A 20,398-nucleotide genomic window follows, 5' to 3' on the forward strand; every position below is an offset into this window, starting at 1 on the left:
TGACATTCACCACTGCTATGACTGCGCTTCTTTGGTATGTGAGACTAAACTAGAGTCATTAGTATGACTGCACATACAGTAGTGATTGAGCTTGATTACCAGAGACCCAGAATGCGTAATGGGAATGTTAACGAGTGATTCCCCATGCCTCATATCCATGTCATGAATGATGCAGCCACTGTTTAAAACATTTCCAGCAGATGAGGCTGGGGCGGGGCGGGGGAAAGGGGGACCACATGATATAAAGCAACACTTCCCCGCTACAAGTATCTTAGTTCATTTGCTCTGCTCAAGCTTCAAATTCTGAAAGCGGCTGGGGAGATCCCAGGAGTCCATTATCCCTACTTTGTTGTGAATTAAATCAGTGCTCAAGTGCTGCTTATTTCAGTGTTATTTTAACTCATTGATTCTCAAATGCAGCTGACTTGCGAGATGGCTGGAGAGTCCCCTGAGAAGGTGCCACAGTGGACTTACTGAGCAGGATCTCACATCTCGGTCGTTATCTAGTCTCGCATGGGGCCTGATTCTTCATTCATTTGTATAACATGTTGTTTTTCCCTTCTTGAGTGTCGTTTCTAGACAGACTGATGTGGCATGAGTCACCAAAATACAGAATCACCCCTTCAAGTGTTTATGGAATAGTACACCTGTTCTTGGCACTGTTTGCTCCGACTCAGAGTACAGAATGTTCGGCTAGACTGGAGGAATGACTAAGGTGGAATTACGTGATGATTCACTCTCAGTCCTTCTGAGTTCAGAGTCTATTCAACGATTTCCAATGACCAAAGGGATTGATAGAATATTGAAGTATGACACACAGGAGATTGTACCGGTATAATTTGAGTTTGAGTTTATTTTATTTTTACAGGAACAGTGCACATTAATCAACGTTTCAGTAAAAGTGCCGGTTTTAGCCAGCCGGCTAATTTTCAACCGCAGTCCCTGGGCAGGTTATTAAAAACAATTACAATATAGACAATAGCAACATAGGACAAGCAAGACATAGCATACAGACAGAGCAACATAGGACAAGCAAGACGTAGCATACAGACAGAGCAACATAGGACAAGCAAGACGTAGCATACAGACAGAGCAACATAGGACAAGCAAGACGTAGCATACAAACAGAGCAACATAGGACAAACAAGACATAGCATACAGACAGAGCAACATAGGACAAGCAAGACGTAGCATACAGACAGAGCAACATAGGACAAGCAAGACGTAGCATACAGACAGAGCAACATAGGACAAGCAAGACGTAGCATACAGACAGAGCAACATAAGACAAGCAAGAAGTAGCATACAGACAGAGCAACATAGGACAAGCAAGACGTAGCATACAGACAGAGCAACATAGAACAAAAAGCAGCAAGACAAAATTCATAAAAGCAACAAAGTGTTTCCACACCTCACAAGTTACAGACAACAGACATGGAAAGTGGCAACACACAGCTAGGGACCAAGTTGACAAATCTGATTGACCTTTAGCCATGTCTTCAAGCATTTTGTGAAAGTGTGATATGTGGTGCAGTTATGTGTGTCTGATGGCAGTGTATTCCAGACATGGGAAGCTCTCACAGAGAAAACGGATTTACTAAAGGTGCTTTTCCTTAAGGGAACTATACAGTCACCTCTCATGGCAGACCTTGTGGATCTGCTGTCATATGTTTGGGTTTTCTGTTTAACAAAAATACTGAGTGGAGGGGGAGCCAGGCCATTTAGGATCTTTAATACAAGACATGCATCGGTGTATTGCACAAGATTTTCCCAACTCAGGAGCTCATGCTTTCTGAGGATGTAACAGTGATGATGGCTATTGGGCTTCCTATCAAGCACTTTGAGAGTCTGATTGTAGACAGACTGAAGAGGTCTTAATGTTGTACAGCAAGCTTGGGCCCAACTAGTCAAGCAGTATGTTAAGTGGGCGAGTATCATATTTGAAGTACAGTTTTGCTACCTCTGTAGTCAAACAATTTCTTATAAATCGGAAATTAGCTAGGTTTAATTTTTCACATGCTTTTTAAAAGAGAGGTTGGAATCAAATATGATGCCAAGGTATTTAAAATCAGATACTACCTGGAGCTTCTCCCCTGACACATAGACATCTGGCTCAGTAGCATCTGTTGCCCTCTTTGTGAAGAACATGCAAACAGTTTTTTTTACATTGAGATGCAAACACGAGTCACTGAGCCACTTTGAAACTTGGACCATTACAGTAGTGAGTTCTTGTGCAGCTTGTTGTTTGCTCTTTGCATGCACATATATCACTGTATCATCTGCATACATTTGAACTTCAGACCCAGTACAGACAGAAGGCAGATCATTAATGTACAGGCTGAACAGGAGGGGCCCCAGTATTGACCCTTCGGGCACGCCCACATCATAGCTAAGTGTGGGAGACAGCTCATTGCTCACTCTGACACACAGTTCTGCCTTCAAGGTATAATTTCATCCATCTCAAGGCATCAGGGGAAAAGTTGAACTTGGACAATTTTGTGATGAGAATCTCATGGTTAACAGTATCAAAAGCCTTCCTTAGGTCCAGAAACACAGTCCTAACAACGCTCACTTTGTCCATCTTGGACTTCACATTTTCCGGAAAAAAGCAGTTGGCTTTGTAATGTCTCTCAGCCTAATGTGGTTATGGTCACCTCTCCCCCTCTTCCCCTCCAGTTCCACCGTACATCCAGCCCTTTGCATTCCAGCGGTTCTCCATTGGTCAACGCGTCTTCATCCCCTGCGTGGTAATGTCAGGTGACCAGCCCCTGGACATCACGTGGCAGAAGGACGGGCGGCCAATCCCTGCCAGTCTGGGGGTTACCATCGACAACATAGAGTTCACCAGCTCACTGCGGATCTCCAACCTGTCCCCAGACCACAACGGAAACTACACCTGCATTGCACGCAACGAGGCTGCAGCCGTTGAGCACCAGAGTCAGCTCATTGTCAGGGGTGAGAGGAGGCTAGCACGTTGTTCCTCTGTCTCGGTCTCTAGATGTATCTCTCTTAGGTTCCCTCCTCTCACTCCCTGACTCGTACTGTCTTTCTTTCTCTCTCTGTTTCTGTTTCTTTCTCTGCTCCTCTCTCCGTTGCTCCTCATTGGTCTTTATACTGTGATTTCTCTCCACTGCTCTCTTTTTCTCTTCTACTATCTTTCTGTCTCAGAAGTACTAGTAAGTCAGTCTGTGTGTTGTTCCCTCTGCTCCTCCAGTTCCTCCCCAGTTTGTGGTGCAGCCCACAGACCAGGATGGGATCTATGGCAAAACTGTGACCCTCAACTGCTCTGCTGAGGGTTATCCACGCCCCACCCTCGTATGGAAACACTCGAAAGGTAAACAGTTACGTAAATCAAGCATCAGAAGACTGTCGGTAGCATGAATTAAATGGTTATACAAACCTATTAATGGACATTGCTTGGGGATGTAACGGCAGCTCTTTTGGAGGGATTAACGGTAGTAGTAGTTGAAGCCATATGGATTCCATCTGTTTCGTCCACAGCCCGCGTATGATGTGGTTCAACAACTGCAGGTGTACACACACACTGTCACAGGTCGCAGGTGTACAGCCACTGTCGGTTGTGAGGTGGGGGAGCTACCAGTGAGGTGTGAGAGAGCAGGTGAACAAAGTGCCACAGCACTTGACCTGGATAGCTGAAGAGGGGACCCAGGTGTTTGCTGCTTCGCCCATAACCTGGGATGAAAGCTTCCCACAATGGAGAGACAACAACCAATCCAACCAATTGGGTGGCGTGGGGGCCGTGTGAGGGGCATCAAAGGCGTGGAGACAGGGCCAGACAGACAGCAGCCAGGCTTTGATGGGATTTGTTTGTGACTTTGGCTCCCCGGGACCGAGAGGAGATTGGGTTTGATGTGAGAGAGATGCTCCTCAATGTCTTAGACCTCCTGTCTGATTAAAAATGTCTGGCAGAACCTTGGTCTGTCGCCACGGCGATGGCAGATTGAAGCCTTGGCTGGGGCCTTTATCTGAGATGTACCTCTAATTTGTAAGTGCTTGTGTTGCTGTATGTTGTGGTTCTGGATAATGCTTTTCATTCTCCCAGTCAGGTGCTAGCAGAGCAGAGCCACAGAGAGATAAAACAGTGAAGAAGGAAAGGTCAGCTGGTATTAGCATAACTGCTAGCTCCCTCTGGATATGCAAAATCCATCATTCAAGAGCACGTCCTCCTCTCTTAAATTTACATTGCTATCTCTCTCTCTCTCTCTCTCTCTCTCTCTCTCTCTCTCTCTCTCTCTCTCTCTCTCTCTCTCTCTCTCTCTCTCTCTTCTCGTCTACAAGGCAGCAGAGTGGGAATAGTACTGCCACTTGACCCCTCGCTAACCATAGGCACTTGACTGGAATTTTAATTAAGGACCAAAACCCACAGTTCACTAAATGTCCTTATCTTTACACGCTAACTTTATCGCATGCTAATATCTGGCCCAGTTCAGACATATGTTTAATACTCTATGAGCGAGCCTGGATGTGTTGCTCTAACATAGGTAGACCACTTACAGCTCTGAGTGGATTTCCATTTCCAGGCAGCTCGTTGACCTGAACATTTTCAGTATTAAACATTTCCTACAGTACTGAAGTTTGACCTTTTTGAATGAAACTGTCCAACATTATCTCCAACAGAAACATGGATGATTATAGAAAATACCTTGTTCCCTAATATGTGAAAAGTATAAGGCTGTATGCTAGTATGCTGAGGAATACCTCACCACCAGGGGAGATATGCCCAACAAATGAAGAATATTTGACCTACAAAAAGCATGTATATACTAACACTAATCTTTGTGTTTCACCAAGACAAAACCAATGCTTTGGAGATTAGGTTGTATTTACCCCAAAATATATGTACAATACAATGTTCCGTCTTTGATGTGTAGATTTGTAAATGTACATGCTTACATGTTCAATGTTGTTCACATGAAGGGTACCAAACCTGGCTTACAGACAGAAAATCAAGGAAAAACAAGAAGAGTACTTTTTTGTGTAAAGGAAACTGCTCTGCATTTTATTGACTGATTCCTTGTTTCAAGGCCAAGTTGCAGTCTTGTTGTTTTCTTCCTCAGCAATCTGCTCTGGTGTTGAACATGAGCACTATCTCTTTAACGATTACCTCATTTTAGTGGCTACATCCTCCACAGCAGCTGCTGAGGTTTAGGGGCAGCGTTAAGAGACATGTTTACTGTCCTTAAATCCCTAAAGCTTTGTCACTAAAGCGTTACACACACTGTACAAGTCAAATAAGGATGCGCATCTGTCAATAGTCTTGACCCAAAACATGAGCATTAAAAACAAAAACAGTAGTAGCTTTGGATTTAAATTAGTAAGGGGAAATTGTAGCTCACCATCCCCATGTGCTGTTAACCTTACATTGCTTATGCCAAATACAATGTTTAAGTTTAAGGATTAGAGTATGTTATAGACTTACATGTCCTTTACAAATATGTACACAATTTTTAAAGGTGCTAAATGCATTTAAAATGTGGATCTCAGGATATATCATCCATGACTCGTGGCCCTGTCCCTCCTGCCTCTTCCCTAGGTAACGGGGTTCCCCAGTTCCAGCCTATCGCCCTGAACTCTGGCTCCCGTATCCAGCTGCTGGTCAACGGCTCTCTGCTCATCAAACACGTGCTGGAGGAGGACAGCGGCTACTACCTGTGTAAGGTCAGCAACGACGTGGGAGCTGACGTCAGCAAATCCATGTACCTCACCATCAAAAGTAAGACTCCAAAAACAATGTAATGTTTCTTTCTGACTTCCTTATTAGACTAACTCTGTTTGATATTGTTGGGTGAAGCATCAAATGACAAGTGTGTATCGCATCTGTGAGTTTGGGTCAGAGCAAATGAGGTGAATATAAGGGTAAAATCTTGATCCCACAGTTTAGTCACTGTTCGTTTGGCCCTGGGTGTGTGTGTGTGTGTGTGTGTGCGTGAGCAGCTAAGGACTTATGTCCCGTCCATTACACCCTGAACTCTTCATTCAAGCGGAGTCTGCCAATTGAAAAAGAGAGGGACTACACCACTACACCACTGTGCTCTCTTGTTCTCTGGCCTGCTTTCTCCATCTCACTCTTTCCCCCTCTCTGATTCTCTCTCTCTCTCTTCTCTGATAATGATTCTGTTGCCCTACTTGTCTTACATCACCTACATCACATTTAAAATGACATATAGCACCTTCATAAGGTCACCAGTATGCCATCTCTCAATCTGTATTTCCCTGAAGTCACAGAAATGTGACCACCCTATATGTTATCTTCTGGTATCAGCCCTGTCCCTGGCTGCATATTGATTTGTATTACAGTGTTCTCCTATAGCCTTGTAGACATCATGTTTAACCGACAAGGGGGAGAGGGCCTGCCTTGCCAGGTCTATTTTAATCAGTACCAGCAGCAGTCTAATGTAACTGTAGCATCACTAATCACTTGCTGGTTACAACACCAACCCGAGACAGAGCCAAGTCCTGGGCCATGGCCAGGCTAAGCATCATTAATGTCAGTGGGACTTGGAGAGGAACTGGGACACAGTTCAGTGACATAAGGTCACTCAGTAGATGCTGTGTCATTTCAAAGGTTTAGACATTGAATAATTGACCTTAGGGTTACTCAAATGGCCCTTAGGCTACTGTAGTAACTGTACATTGAATCATCACACAGTTAAAACAGATACAGTCTGAGTAATGAATCACGACATACTGAAACAAGGACAGGGCATGGTTTTGTTTTGTATTGGAGTCCAGACAGTTTGTCTCTCTCTGCTATGTTTGTCATGCAGGTGATAGAGGACCCAAACGCGGACTTAACAGAAACAGAGTTTATTAATGTTCAAAACGGAATAACTGAAATCCTCTAGATTTGTAGAGGGGAAAACAACTGGAGAAGCGGCCACAGACTGCAGGTCGCTTCGGGTTGGCGCAGGTCGTAGTCGACTGAGACACCTGCTCACACGCAGCGTCTGATGAAGGCACAAAACACGACAGGACAGGGTGATACCCAATCACGGCAAAAAACACGACAGGACAGGGCGAAACGCAATCACAGCATGGTGAATACAATACAAGGAACCGACGGCACAGGAACGGATCACAAAGGAATAAATAGGGACTCTAATCAGGGGAAAGGATCGGGAACAGGTGTGGGAAGACTAAATGATGATTAGGGGAATAGGAACAGCTGGGAGCAGGAACGGAACGATAGAGAGAAGAGAGAGCGAGAGAGTGAGAGAGGGAGGGGGAGAGAGAGGGATAGGAGGGAAAGAACCAAATAAGACCAGCAGAGGGAAACGAATAGCATGGGGAGCACAGGGACAAGACATGATAATAAATGACAAACATGACAGTACCCCCACTCACCGAGCGCCTCCTGGCGCTCTCGAGGAGGAACACTGGCAGCAACGGAGGAAATCATAGATCAAACGGTCCAGCACGTCCCGAGAAAGAACCCAACTCCTCTCCTCAGGACCGTAACGAAAAACGATAAAAAGGGAAACTAGGGTACTACTCTAAAAAAAATGAGAACTAGGGACAGACTGAGACACAGCAAGGGCAGGGACAAGAACAGGAGAGATGCGATGGCAGGGAACAGACTGAGACCCAGCAAGACCAGGAGCAGAAGCAGAAAAAAATTACCAGACTTCTTCTGCGCGCAGTCTGAACACGCAGCCACGAAACGGCGCGTGTCACGCTCCTGAGTCGGCCACCAAAAGCGCTGGCGAATAGACGCAAGAGTGCCTCGAACACCGGGATGACCAGCTAACTTGGCAGAGTGAGCCCACTGAAGAACAGCCAGACGAGTGGAAACAGGAACGAAAAGGAGGTTACTAGGACAAACGCAGTGTGCGTGAGTGCTTGCTTAACCTGTCTTTCAATTCCCCAGACTGTCAACCCGACAACACGCCCATAAGGAAGAATCCCTCGAGATCAGTAGAAGCCACAGAAGAACTAAACAGACGGGATAAGGCATCAGGCTTGGTGTTCTTGCTACCCGGACGGTAAGAAATCACAAACTCGAAACGAGCGAAAAACAACGCCCAACGAGCTTGACGGGCATTAAGTCGCTTGGCAGAACGGATGTACTCAAGGTTCTTATGGTCTGTCCAAACGACAAAAGGAACGGTCGCCCTCCAACCACTGTCGCCATTCGCCTAGGGCTAAGCGGATGGCGAGCAGTTCACGGTTACCCACATCATAGTTGCGCTTGGCGACAGGCGATGAGAAAAATAAGCGCAAGGATGAACCTTATCTGGAAGCGCTGGGATAGAATGGCTCCCACGCCTAGGAAGGTCAACCTCGACAATAAATTGTCTAGTGACGTCAGGAGTAACGAGGATAGGAGCGGACGTAAAACGTTCTTTTAGAAGATCAAAAGCTCCCTGGGCGGAACCGGACCACTTAAAACACGTCTTGACAGAAGTAAGAGCTGTGAGAGGGGCAGCAACTTGACCGAAATTACGAATGAAACGCCGATAGAAATTAGCGAAACCTAAAAAGCGCTGCAACTCGACACGTGACCTAACGGGCCAATCACTGACAGCTTGGACCTTAGCGGAATCCATCTGAATGCCTTCAGCGGAAATAACGGAACCGAGAAAAGTAACGGAGGAGACATGAAAAGAGCACTTCTCAGCCTTTACGTAGAGACAATTCTCTAAAAGGCGCTGTAGAACACGTCGAACGTGCTGAACATGAATCTCGAGTGACGGAGAAAAATCAGGATATCGTCAAGATAGACAAAAACAAAAATGTTCAGCATGTCTCTCAGAACATCATTAACTAATGCCTGAAAACAGCTGGCGCATTGGCGAGACCGAACGGCAGAACCCGGTACTCAAAATGCCCTAACGGAGTGTTAAACGCCGTTTTCCACTCGTCCCTCTCTGATGCGCACGAGATGGTAAGCGTTACGAAGGTCCAACTTAGTAAAGCACCTGGCTCCCTGCAGAATCTCGAAGGCTGATGACATAAGGGGAAGCGGATAACGATTCTTAACCGTTATGTCATTCAGCCCTCGATAATCCACGCAGGGGCGCAGAGTACCGTCCTTCTTCTTAACAAAAAGAACCCCGCCCCGGCCGGAGAAGAAGAAGGCACTATGGTACCGGCGTCAAGAGACACAGACAAATAATCCTCGAGAGCCTTACGTTCGGGAGCCGACAGAGAGTATAGTCTACCTCGAGGAGGCGTGGTCCCTGGAAGGAGATCAATACTACAATCATACGACCGGTGAGGAGGAAGGGAGTTGGCTCGGGACCGACTGAAGACCGTGCGCAGATCATGATATTCCTCCGGCACTCCTGTCAAATCGCCAGGTTCCTCCTGAGAAGTAGGGAGAGAAGAAACGGGAGGGATGGCAGACATTAAACACTTCACATGACAAGAAACGTTCCAGGATAGGATAGAATTACTAGACCAATTAATAGAAGGATTATGACATACTAGCCAGGGATGACCCAAAACAACAGGTGTAAACGGTGAACGGAAAATCAAAAAAGAAATAGTCTCACTGTGGTTACCAGATACTGTGAGAGTTAAAGGTAGTGTCTCAAATTTGATACTGGGAAGATGACTACCATCTAAGGCAAACATGGGCGTAGGCTTGTCTAACGGTCTGAAAGGAATGTTATGTTTCAACCCATGCTTCGTCCATGAAACAACCCTCAGCCCCAGAGTCAATCAAGGCACTGCATGTAGCACCCGAACCGGTCCAGCGTAGATGGACCGACATAGTAGTACAAGATCTAGATGAAGAGGACTGAGTAGTAGCGCTCACCAGTAGCCCTCCGCTTACTGATGGGCTCTGGCCTCTTACTGGACATGAATTAACAAAATGTCCAGCAACTCCGCAATAGAGGCACAGGCGGTTGGTGATCCTCCGTTCCCTCTCCTTATTCGAGATGCGAATCCCTCCCAGCTGCATGGGCTCAGTCTCAAAGCCAGAGGAGGGAGATGGTTGCGATGCGGAGCAGGGAAACACCGTTGATGCGAGCTCTCTTCCACGAGCCCGGTGACGAAGATCTACCCGTCGTTCTATGCGGATGGCGAGAGCAATCAAAGAGTCCACATCTGAAGGAACCTCCCGGGAGAGAATCTCATCCTTAACCACAGCGTGGAGTCCCTCCAGAAAACGAGCGAGCAGCGCCGGCTGTTCCACTCACTAGAGGCAGCAAGAGTGCGAAACTCAATGGAATAATCCGTTATGGACCGTTCACCTTGGCATAAGGAAGCCAGGGCCCTAGAAGCCTCCTCACCAAAAACTGAACGGTCAAAAACCCGAATCATCTCCTCTTTAAAGTTCTGGAAATCGTTAGAGCAAACAGCCCTTGCCTCCCAGATAGCTGTGCCCCATTCTCGAGCCCGGCCAGTAAGGAGTGAAATGACGTAAGCAACCCGAGCTCTCTCTCTAGAGTATGTGTTGGGTTGGAGAGAGAACACAATCTCACACTGCGTGAGAAAGGAGCGGCATTCAGTGGGCTGCCCGGAGTAGCAAGGTGGGTTATTAACCCTAGGTTCTGGAGGCTCGGCAGGCCAGGAAGTAACAGGTGGCACGAGACGTAGACTCTGGAACTGTCCAGAGAGGTCGGAAACCTGAGCAGCCAGGTTTTCCACGGCCTGGCGAGCAGCAGACAATTCCTGCTCGTGTCTGCCGAGCATGGCTCCTGATCTCGACGGCAGTGTAACGAGCGTCTGAAGTCGCTTCCATTCCTTGGTCGGTTCCTTCTGTCATGCAGGTGATAGAGGACCCAAACGCGACTTAACAGAAACAGAGTTTATTAATGTTCAAAACGGAATAACTGAAATCCTCTAGATTTGTAGAGGGGAAAACAACTGGAGAAGCGGCCACAGACTGCAGGTCGCTTCGGGTTGGCGCAGGTCGTAGTCGACTGAGACACCTGCTCACACGCAGCGTCTGATGAAGGCACAAAACACGACAGGACAGGGTGATACCCAATCACGGCAAAAACACGACAGGACAGGGGCGAAACGCAATCACAGCATGGTGAATACAATACAAGGAACCGACGGCACAGGAACGGATCACAAAGGAATAAATAGGGACTCTAATCAGGGGAAAGGATCGGGAACAGGTGTGGGAAGACTAAATGATGATTAGGGGAATAGGAACAGCTGGGAGCAGGAACGGAACGATAGAGAGAAGAGAGAGCGAGAGAGTGAGAGAGGGAGGGGGAGAGAGAGGGATAGGAGGGAAAGAACCAAATAAGACCAGCAGAGGGAAACGAATAGCATGGGGAGCACAGGGACAAGACATGATAATAAATGACAAACATGACAATGTTGACTGGTGTGGTTGCAGCATGTGGATTATGTTAATAAGGATCGGTGTTGCGCTAGCGGGACAAATTCCGGTGAAACTGGAGGGCACACAATTCAAATAAATAATCAGTAATATTGTGGATTTTAAACATTTAGGTACATATAAGTGTCTCATATCGGCTGAAAGCTTAAATGATTTGTAATCTAACTGCACTGTCCGATTTACATTTGATTTTTTTACCTTTATTTAACTAGGCAAGTCAGTTAAGAACAAATTCTTACTTTCAATGACAGCCTAGGAACAGTGGGTTAACTGCCTGTTCAGGGGCAGAACGACAGATTTGTACCTTGTCAGCTCGGGGGTTTGAACTTGCAACCTTCCGGTTACTAGTCCAAAGCTCTAACCACTAGGCAGGAAGTTACTAGTCCAACGCTCTAACCACTCATTCAGGCAGGAAGTGGAGAAAAAAGGGGCCTAGCCCTAAGAAGTCAATGACCCTGGTCACCAGTCTCCTGGCACTGCCAGTCTGGCTTCGCTGCGTGGGGGAAGTATTCTCATTTTCTGTTGCTGTTCTTATCAAGCTGTTGCAGTAGACCCCCCCCCCCCCCCCCGCTAAGCTGCTCTCTCTGTCAGAGCCAAAGGCAGCTCCCTCCTGGCATTGACTGCTGCACAAATATGCAAACAGACACACACAAACCCACGCAAAGATGGTAACACACACGTGCGCTCTTACAGTACACACAAGCCCTCATTTACACACACACACGTGCGCACACACTTTCTTTATCATGCATCCATTCAGATTCACATCGTGTAAATACATACACACTCTCACACACATCAGTAACCATAAATACACATCCCATCATCAATACACGCAGACGTGCACAGACGTTTAGGTTCATTCCATACCGTTGCGTTTTATATACTTACACTGATTTGTGCAAACAAGCATGAACCATCTATTTAAACAAACAGTCTCTGATCATGGTGTGGCTAAGACACTGAGAGGATGCAGACATTGACTGTATGCTAGCCAGCATGGCTATGATGCTCTGGCCTACCCCACCCAGTGTACTGTACAGTATGAGCTTGTCATAGTTAATGAGGCTAACATGGAAGTGCTTATGTAGCACTCTGTGTTTCCATCAGTACATTAGCTCACTGGAGGCCGTGGTTGCCATGCAGTGGCTGGACCTGTGAGACAACACATTTACACACCCAATCAGCAACTGGCTGGGCCCGGGCACCATTATTTTTTTATATTTTTATTACCACCCAGGTCATTGGTCAGCATGCCGTAAACAGTAGCTATGCAGTTGGTTAATGCCTAATTATCACTGACAAACAGTTGGCTGTACACCGTAGCCAGGCCCAACAACAGCAAGACGCTTCCAGTCACAAGAAAGCCTCTTCCTCTCCTCTCTGCCTTCTTTTCCCAGGAGGTATTTGTCTCCTGACATGTGAGAGAGTAATTGTGCAGGAGAACAGGGCATTAGAGTGGCTCCACTCAACTTGTCATCCCTGTACTGTATGGCCTGTAAGAAGAACACTGGGCCGGCCTGAGGAGTGTGTGTGTGTAGTGTACATCTCTGTGTGTGGGTGTATTATAGGCTATATGCATTTCATTGTGTGTGTGTGTGTGTGTGTGTGTGTGTGTGTGTGTGTGTGTGTGTGTGTGTGTGTGTGTGTGTGTGTGTGTGTGTGTGTGTGTGTGTGTGTGTGTGTGTGTGTGTGTGTGTGTGTGTGTGTGTGTGTGTGTGTGTGTGTGTGTTTGGGGGGTATAGCCCAGTGAGGCATTGCATGGCATGGTGGCCTACTTTCCCAGCATGCCCGGCGAGGAGAGGAGATGATAAAATGAGGGTTGAAGCGTATTATCCTCACACAGCGCCGTCGCCCCAGCCTCAGCCCCAGATCAGCTTCCACCCTGACACTGAGACCAGCACGCCCCAGGACACACGATATCATTGGGAATGTACAGGGGGAGGAGGGGAGAGCAAGAGATTTGCTTTTAATGTATCAGTCTCATAGCATTTCATAGCCTACTGTCAGTGTGTGTATGTGTGAGCTGACTACATTGTACTGTACTATAGGTCTATGCAGGACGGAGGAGTTAGGTTGAGAGCTGCTCCTTATCACCAGATTCCATAAGCCTTCAAAAGCTTAATCAGGAAGACGGAGGGAGATTTAGGGCTGTTACAGTAAGGGGTGTTACAGTAATACTAATTGTAAAGGGGACCCACTGTGAGTGTGTCTCTGTGTAGTGAGGTGTATAGATTCCCTACTTTATAGATTCCTGCTCGTTCTCTCCTATAGCCTACTCTCATTTCCTGTTTAGTTTGACTCAAATCTCTCAAGATTATTTAAATTGAATGATGATTGACATCTTAGAAATGAGAACATTCTGATTATCCAGAAAGCCCAGAGTTGTGATGTCTTTGGGGCTTTTGTTAGTGGTATCCATCATGCTACCGGGGGGTTGGAAGCTCAGTCATTACATGATGGTACAGCTGTACTCTTGTCACTCATCAAAATATCACATTTCATGCCTTATAAACCCTGAACTGTGCACTTGTAGACTCAAGATGCTTTCTGTAAAAGTGTACTTATTCGCTTGAGTGGATTGAAAAAGAACACCATTAGTATCTCAGTATGCACTGCTGCCTGTCTGCCCTAACTATTCTGCTGCCTGTCTGCCCTAACTATTCTGCTGCCTGTCTGCCCTAACTATTCTGCTGCCTGTCTGTCCTAACTATTCTGCTGCCTGTCTGCCCTAACTATTCTGCTGCCTGTCTGTCCTAACTATTCTGCTGCCTGTCTCTCCTAACTATTCTGCTGCCTGTCTGCCCTAACTATTCTGCTGCCTGTCTGCCCTAACTATTCTGCTGCCTGTCTGTCCTAACTATTCTGCTGCCTGTCTGCCCTAACTATTCTGCTGCCTGTCTGTCCTAACTATTCTGCTGCCTGTCTCTCCTAACTATTCTGCTGCCTGTCTGCCCTAACTATTCTGCTGCCTGTCTGCCCTAACTATTCGGCTGCCTGTCTGCCCTAACTATTCTGCTGCCTGTCTGCCCTAACTATTCTGCTGCCTGTCTCTCCTAACTATTCTGCTGCCTGTCTGCCCTAACTATTCTGCTGCCTGTCTCTCCTAACTATTCTGCTGCCTGTCTGCCCTAACTATTCTGCTGCCTGTCTCTCCTAACTATTCTGCTGCCTGTCTGTCCTAACTATTCTGCTGCCTGTCTGCCCTAACTATTCTGCTGCCTGTCTGTCCTAACTATTCTGCTATCATTGCAATTCACACCTTTTAATAATGCTACTGGATGATTGTTTACTCAATCAGTTGTAGTCCATCTCCATCCAAGATGGCAACCTCCTCCTCAGTCTCCCTCTGCCCAGTGACACACAGCCAGACCTGACTGGGACCTGACAGACAGATAGGAATTGAAACCTCCTCCTCAGACTCCCTCCTCCTCAGTCTCCCTCTGCCCAGTGACACACAGCCAGACCTGACAGACAGATAGGAATAGAAACCTCCACCCCCCTCTCACTCTCTCGCTTTCTCTCTTGCTCTCTCTCTCTCTCTCTCTCTCTCTCTCTCTCTCTCTCTCTCTCTCTCTCTCTCTCTCTCTCTCTCTCTCTCTCTCTCTCTCTCTCCCTCTTTCTCTCCCTCCTGCGCATTATTACCAGTCTCTGTAACATCGCTGGATATTAAAAAATATACATCAACCAAGCAATTATGGGTTATCAAAAAGAATACTGGTAGCCTGGGGGGCTACTGATGGTTGTGTTGTGAATGTAGGCAGGAGAGAGGAGTCTGGCTGGGAGCAGCCTTTTGTTGTCCCCACAACCTTCTTTCACAAGTCTCAGATTGTTGTGAGGATGGTTTAAGATGGAGAACACCTTGAGATGCCTGTTTGTTCTATGTCATCTTTGACACCTGAGGCCTTTACTGGATCAGTATTGGGAGTGTCACAGCAAACTGAGTATGACACTGTGGAAGCACACAGCACAGAGCAGCCAGTCTCTGTAGCTTTAACAAGCAGTCAGAGCAGACAGACATTTCCCTGCAATTTGATCAGGTGGAACTGTGCTGATCACACAGTGGAGGAGCTGGGTTCTGTGCCAGAGCCACTTGTGTGATGACAATAGCAGATCGTATGCCTGTGTTGTTTGAAAGGTACGTCAGCATTAGGATTCTTCTTCTATTCTGCGCCCCCCCCTCCTCCTCTAGCTCCCCCTCTTCCCTCCTCTCCTCAAAGGCGGAGCGCTCATCAAGGCATGCCCTCCGTCTCGCGGGGCCAGTAGTAGGAAAACATCAGGCAGGTCTCCTGCTGACGCCGCCTGCCACGGCGCTTCCTGCTGCCTCAGATGTACGGAGAAACTACCCCTGTTAAGGAGCAATAACATTTAGAGAAGGCTGAGGAGGATATTTTAATGTGCCTCACTTAAAATTCATAGTTGTCATGCAAAATAAATCAGCGTTCTTTGGCGTAGTTTGAGAGTGAATAAGAGATGAGGCTTAAATGTTGGCAGACCTTAGTGTGACACATTCAATCATGTCAGAGAGGGGCTGTCAGCTAGCGGAGCCACACCCCCTCACACACACACACACACACACACACACACACACACACACACACACACACACACACACACACACACACACACACACACACACACACACACACACACACACACACACACACACACACACACACACACACACACACACACACACACACACACAAACCCCTCCTCTGCACCGTGAACCTCAAACGGGGTGGTGCAGAGAGAACGAGGGAGATAGAGAGAGTGTGTCACTTGGGATTATGTGTGGTTTGTTTTTGCTGCATGTGTTTCTCTGTTTTTCAGAATTTGTGTGGGTGTGTATGTGTGTTCCGTGTGAGTGTTGCCTTCTTGTGTAGATGTGTGTGTGTTCTGTGTTGGTGTGTGACTGTGTGTGTAGAAGACAGAGGAGAGGTCGAGGTTCTGAGTGTGTGTGGACGGGTAGTGAGACAGCAGTGGGGCCAGAGGAGTAGTCTTGTCTGATGTGTATGAATAATCAAAGTGGGCTCTCATCATTAAATCATAGCCGTCCTGGTGGGATAGGAGAGAGAGGAGAGAGATCACAGTTACACTGCTGCAGGGGAACATCCTCTCAGACAATGTTTCTGAGACTTGTCATGAGTCCTCTCTGCTCGTACTACCCACTTAGTTCCTGGAGAAACAGCTCCTTTAACAGACACAGACAGACAAACACAGACAGACACACAGAGGAGAATGGCTAGAGCACCAGCCCCCAGACGTATCCCATTGTCTTAGCCAGTAGGATGTACTGTATATATGATCTTGTTAAACACGTACAGTAGACATACCGTATGTACCTACACATTCATATACAGTACATTATTTTGTCTGCCTTGAAGTCCATTCCTCTCTGAAACATCAGCAACAGTGCACTGTACATACAGTATGAGCAGCATTTGTATGAGATATCAGTACAGCAGGTTATATCATCAAGGCTCATCAAACCTGCAGCGGTTTATAGCAGAACTGGGGTATTTCCCCAAATACACACACACACACGCACGCACGCACGCACGCACGCACGCACGCACACACACACACACACACACACACACACACACACACACACACACACACACACACACACACACACACACACACACACACACACACACACACACACACACACACACACACACACACACACACACACACACACACACACACAGCACCGCTGCTAATAAGCGTGATGCGGCGTAGTGCCGCAACGCCAGACGAGCTCTACACACACCCCGGGGAGTTCAGACTAGTCACAGCTTTCCTCTGCTCTGTAGCACCCTGTCTCTGTCTCTGTCTCTGTCTCTGTCTGAGACACCCTACCTCAGGAACAACACGTAAACAGTTGCTGTCTGTTTGATTGCTTACCTGAAGGCCTGTTTTTGAACCATTAGTGGTCAATGCATTGTGGGAACCAGGGAGATCTAGATAGGAGTTCATGACTCTCCATAGTTTACTATTCTCAGCCGTGACGTTGGGAATGAGTACTCCTTTAGGCTTTAGGGTGGCAGAGGACAGTTAAAGGAGAATGTATGAGCCTCTGTTAAGTTACTTAGAAGTTCCAACCTCTGCTTCACTCTCTCCCTTTCTCGCTTTCTCTCCTCTCACCCTCTCTCTCAGTTCCGGCCATGATCACGTCGTACCCCAACACCACCATGGCCACGGTGGGCCAGCAGAAAGAGATGAGCTGCACGGCCCATGGAGAGAAGCCCATCATGGTGCGCTGGGAAAAGGAGGAACGCATCATCAACCCAGAGACCAGCCGCTACACCGTCGTGGTCAAAGAGGTGGCTGACGAGGTCATCTCCACTCTGAAGGTGCGCCTGAGGCCTCCACCTCAAATGGGGGTGATGTGTATTATTAGTGTAGTACGTTCTCAATATCGCATGAATGATCATAGTAGTGTTTGTGCTTGCAGTGATTGACATTGGACTTTTTGTGTAGCCTATAAAATAACTAGAGGTTATGATCAGTTGAATACCAAACTGCTTTGGTGTATTATGGAGATGTTGCCTGGTTGAAAACTATGTTGACCTCTCCTCAGATTTTGCCCAGTGTTCGGGAAGATTCTGGGTTCTTCTCCTGCCATGCCATCAACTCCTATGGTGAAGACAGAGGGATCATTCAGTTAACAGTACAAGGTAAACTCCTGGCTTCAGCTCCTGCTTCTTAAGCTGTTTCTCCATAGTGGTATCTTTTTGTTGCTACTGTAGGTTTCTCCTGACCACATCAGCTAATATCTCTGGGCCTTAGTTAACTTGAGCCTGCAGTTTGTTTCCTCCTGGTCAGGTCAACTAAGTGAACAGATAAACATCTCTATCTAATATGTGTGTGTGTGGTGTTAAACCCTTTCAGAACCTCCGGACCCTCCCGAGGTGGAGATCCGAGAGGTCAGAGACCGGACCATTGCCCTCCGCTGGACCATGGGCTTTGACGGAAACAGCCCCATCACAGGATATGACATTGAGTGCAAGAACAAGTCAGGTAGGGCTGCCACAAAGGCCTATGGAATAATGTGAGAAATCCAAATGAAATTGCATATGACATAGTTATAGCTAAATAGTTTTTTTTGCATTAGCTAACTTGTTTGTTGTTGGTTGTCATGTCATACAGAGATGCTAAAAGGTTCATTGTGTTTGGCCCCACCTAGCCTCGTGGAATTCAGCCCAGATAACCAAAGATGTGTCCCCCCAGCTGAACCAGGCCACCATTATAGAGCTGCACCCCTCCTCCACCTACAACATCCGCATATTCGCCAAGAACAACATCGGCAAGAGCGACACCAGCAACGAGCTCACCATCACCACTGACGAAGCAGGTCGGCCCACACAGATCTGTCCTTCACTGGGTCAAAACATCATGTAGTTATGTTCCAAACCAGTTTGACACATATTCTGTTGGTCTTCACATTTTAGCCATGGATGCGTGTTGTTTTCAATTATGATATTTTCTTGAATACAGTAAAGGTCCATCGCTCATTCATAACTAGAGCAAAGGGATTCCTAGCGTTGTAGCACCATCTAGTGAGATATTTACTCAAAATAAATCATGTCTGAATTGACTCAGTCAATGAGGGTGGGTTATAAAAAATATTCAAAAAGGACTTTTACCATTGCATTTTTGTCTCACAGTTCTTGTCTACTTAAGGGGTGGCTCTCCCATAGGCACCAATGCGATAGCAGGTCTGGTCTACTTAGTTCACACGCCACGCACCAACCAGAAAACAGGAGCCTATGAAATGTCTTGCTTTCTCTATCATCTCTGCAACAGTCAACTGACTGTCTCATAAGAGTATTTTGTGTTAATATTACACCTGTTCCACAGCCCCCGATGGCCCTCCACAGGAAGTACAACTGGAGGCCACCTCTCCACAAAGCATCAAAGTCACCTGGAGGGTACTGTGTCCTCATGGTGTTAAACAAAGCTATTTTCCTGTTTCTATCAGTGTGATCGTATGATATGACAATAGTAATGCAGAGCATTTGACCAAACGTGTTACCCTAATTATAAGCAAAAGGATGGCAGCATTTGAACATATTTTGCAGCATTTGAACATATTATCGTTGTCCCCCATCCTCTTCCTCCTCCTCAGGCCCCCCACAAGCACCTTCAGAATGGGGTGATCCGGGGCTACCAGGTGGGTTACAGAGAGTACAGCTCTGGAGGCAGCTTCCAGTTTAACATCATCAGCATGGACACCACAGGGGAGAGCAGCGAGAGCATCACCCTGGACAACCTGAGGAAGTTCACTGAGTATGGGGTGGTGGTGCAGGCAGCTAACCGTGCTGGCACCGGCCCCTCCTCTCAGGAGGTCATCACCAAAACACTGGAGGATGGTTAGTACAGATCAGGGGGTTAAGGGGTGGGGATGGGTAGGGATGTGTGTTTGTGTTTAGTTTACTTCTTAACAGCATGAGAATGTTGCAGTGTGTAAATGTAATTGCCGTAGGTGGACTACCATCTTCTGGATCAATTACCTCAAACCAAAAGATGTGAAATCACTAATACAGTAAGAAGTCAGTAGGAGGAGATATTGCAGCCTAGTCTGAACAAAAATATAAACGTAACGTGCAACAATGTCAAAGAGTTAACATTCATGTCGGCACTAATCTATGGATTTCACATGACTGGGAATACAGATATGCATCTTTTGGTCACAGATACCCTAAAAAAAGAAGGGGCGTGGATCAGAAAACCAGCCAGTATCTCGTGTGACCACCATTTGCCTCATGCAGTGCGACACATTGCATAGATTTGATCAGGTTGTTGTGGCCTGTGGAATGTTGTCCCACTCCTCTTCAATGGCTGTGCGAAGTTGCTGGATATTGGCGGGAACTGGAATACGCTGTCGTACACGTCGATCCAGAGCATCACAAACATGCTCAATGGGTGACATGTCTGGTGAGTATGCAGGCCATGGAAGAACTGGGACATTTTCAGCTTCCAGCAATTGTGTACAGATCCTTGCGACATGGGGCCCTGCATTATCATGCTGAAACATGAGGTGATGGCAGTGGATGAATGGCA

General features: G+C 46.9%; 1 protein-coding gene across 1 annotated transcript in view; it reads left to right on the top strand.

Annotated features, from left to right (window-relative positions):
• Positions 1-20,398, top strand: part of LOC124005614 (Down syndrome cell adhesion molecule homolog) — a 135,048-nt gene that overhangs the window by 92,476 nt on the left and 22,174 nt on the right. Inside the window, 9 exon segments of the mRNA XM_046315029.1 lie at positions 2,677-2,955; positions 3,215-3,334; positions 5,555-5,734; positions 17,492-17,688; positions 17,916-18,012; positions 18,227-18,355; positions 18,522-18,689; positions 19,196-19,266; positions 19,464-19,707. Coding sequence (XP_046170985.1) covers positions 2,677-2,955; positions 3,215-3,334; positions 5,555-5,734; positions 17,492-17,688; positions 17,916-18,012; positions 18,227-18,355; positions 18,522-18,689; positions 19,196-19,266; positions 19,464-19,707 — 1,485 coding nt within the window.

This window comes from Oncorhynchus gorbuscha, linkage group LG19 (genome assembly GCF_021184085.1).
Source record: "Oncorhynchus gorbuscha isolate QuinsamMale2020 ecotype Even-year linkage group LG19, OgorEven_v1.0, whole genome shotgun sequence".
NCBI classification, from domain to species: Eukaryota; Metazoa; Chordata; class Actinopteri; order Salmoniformes; family Salmonidae; genus Oncorhynchus; species Oncorhynchus gorbuscha.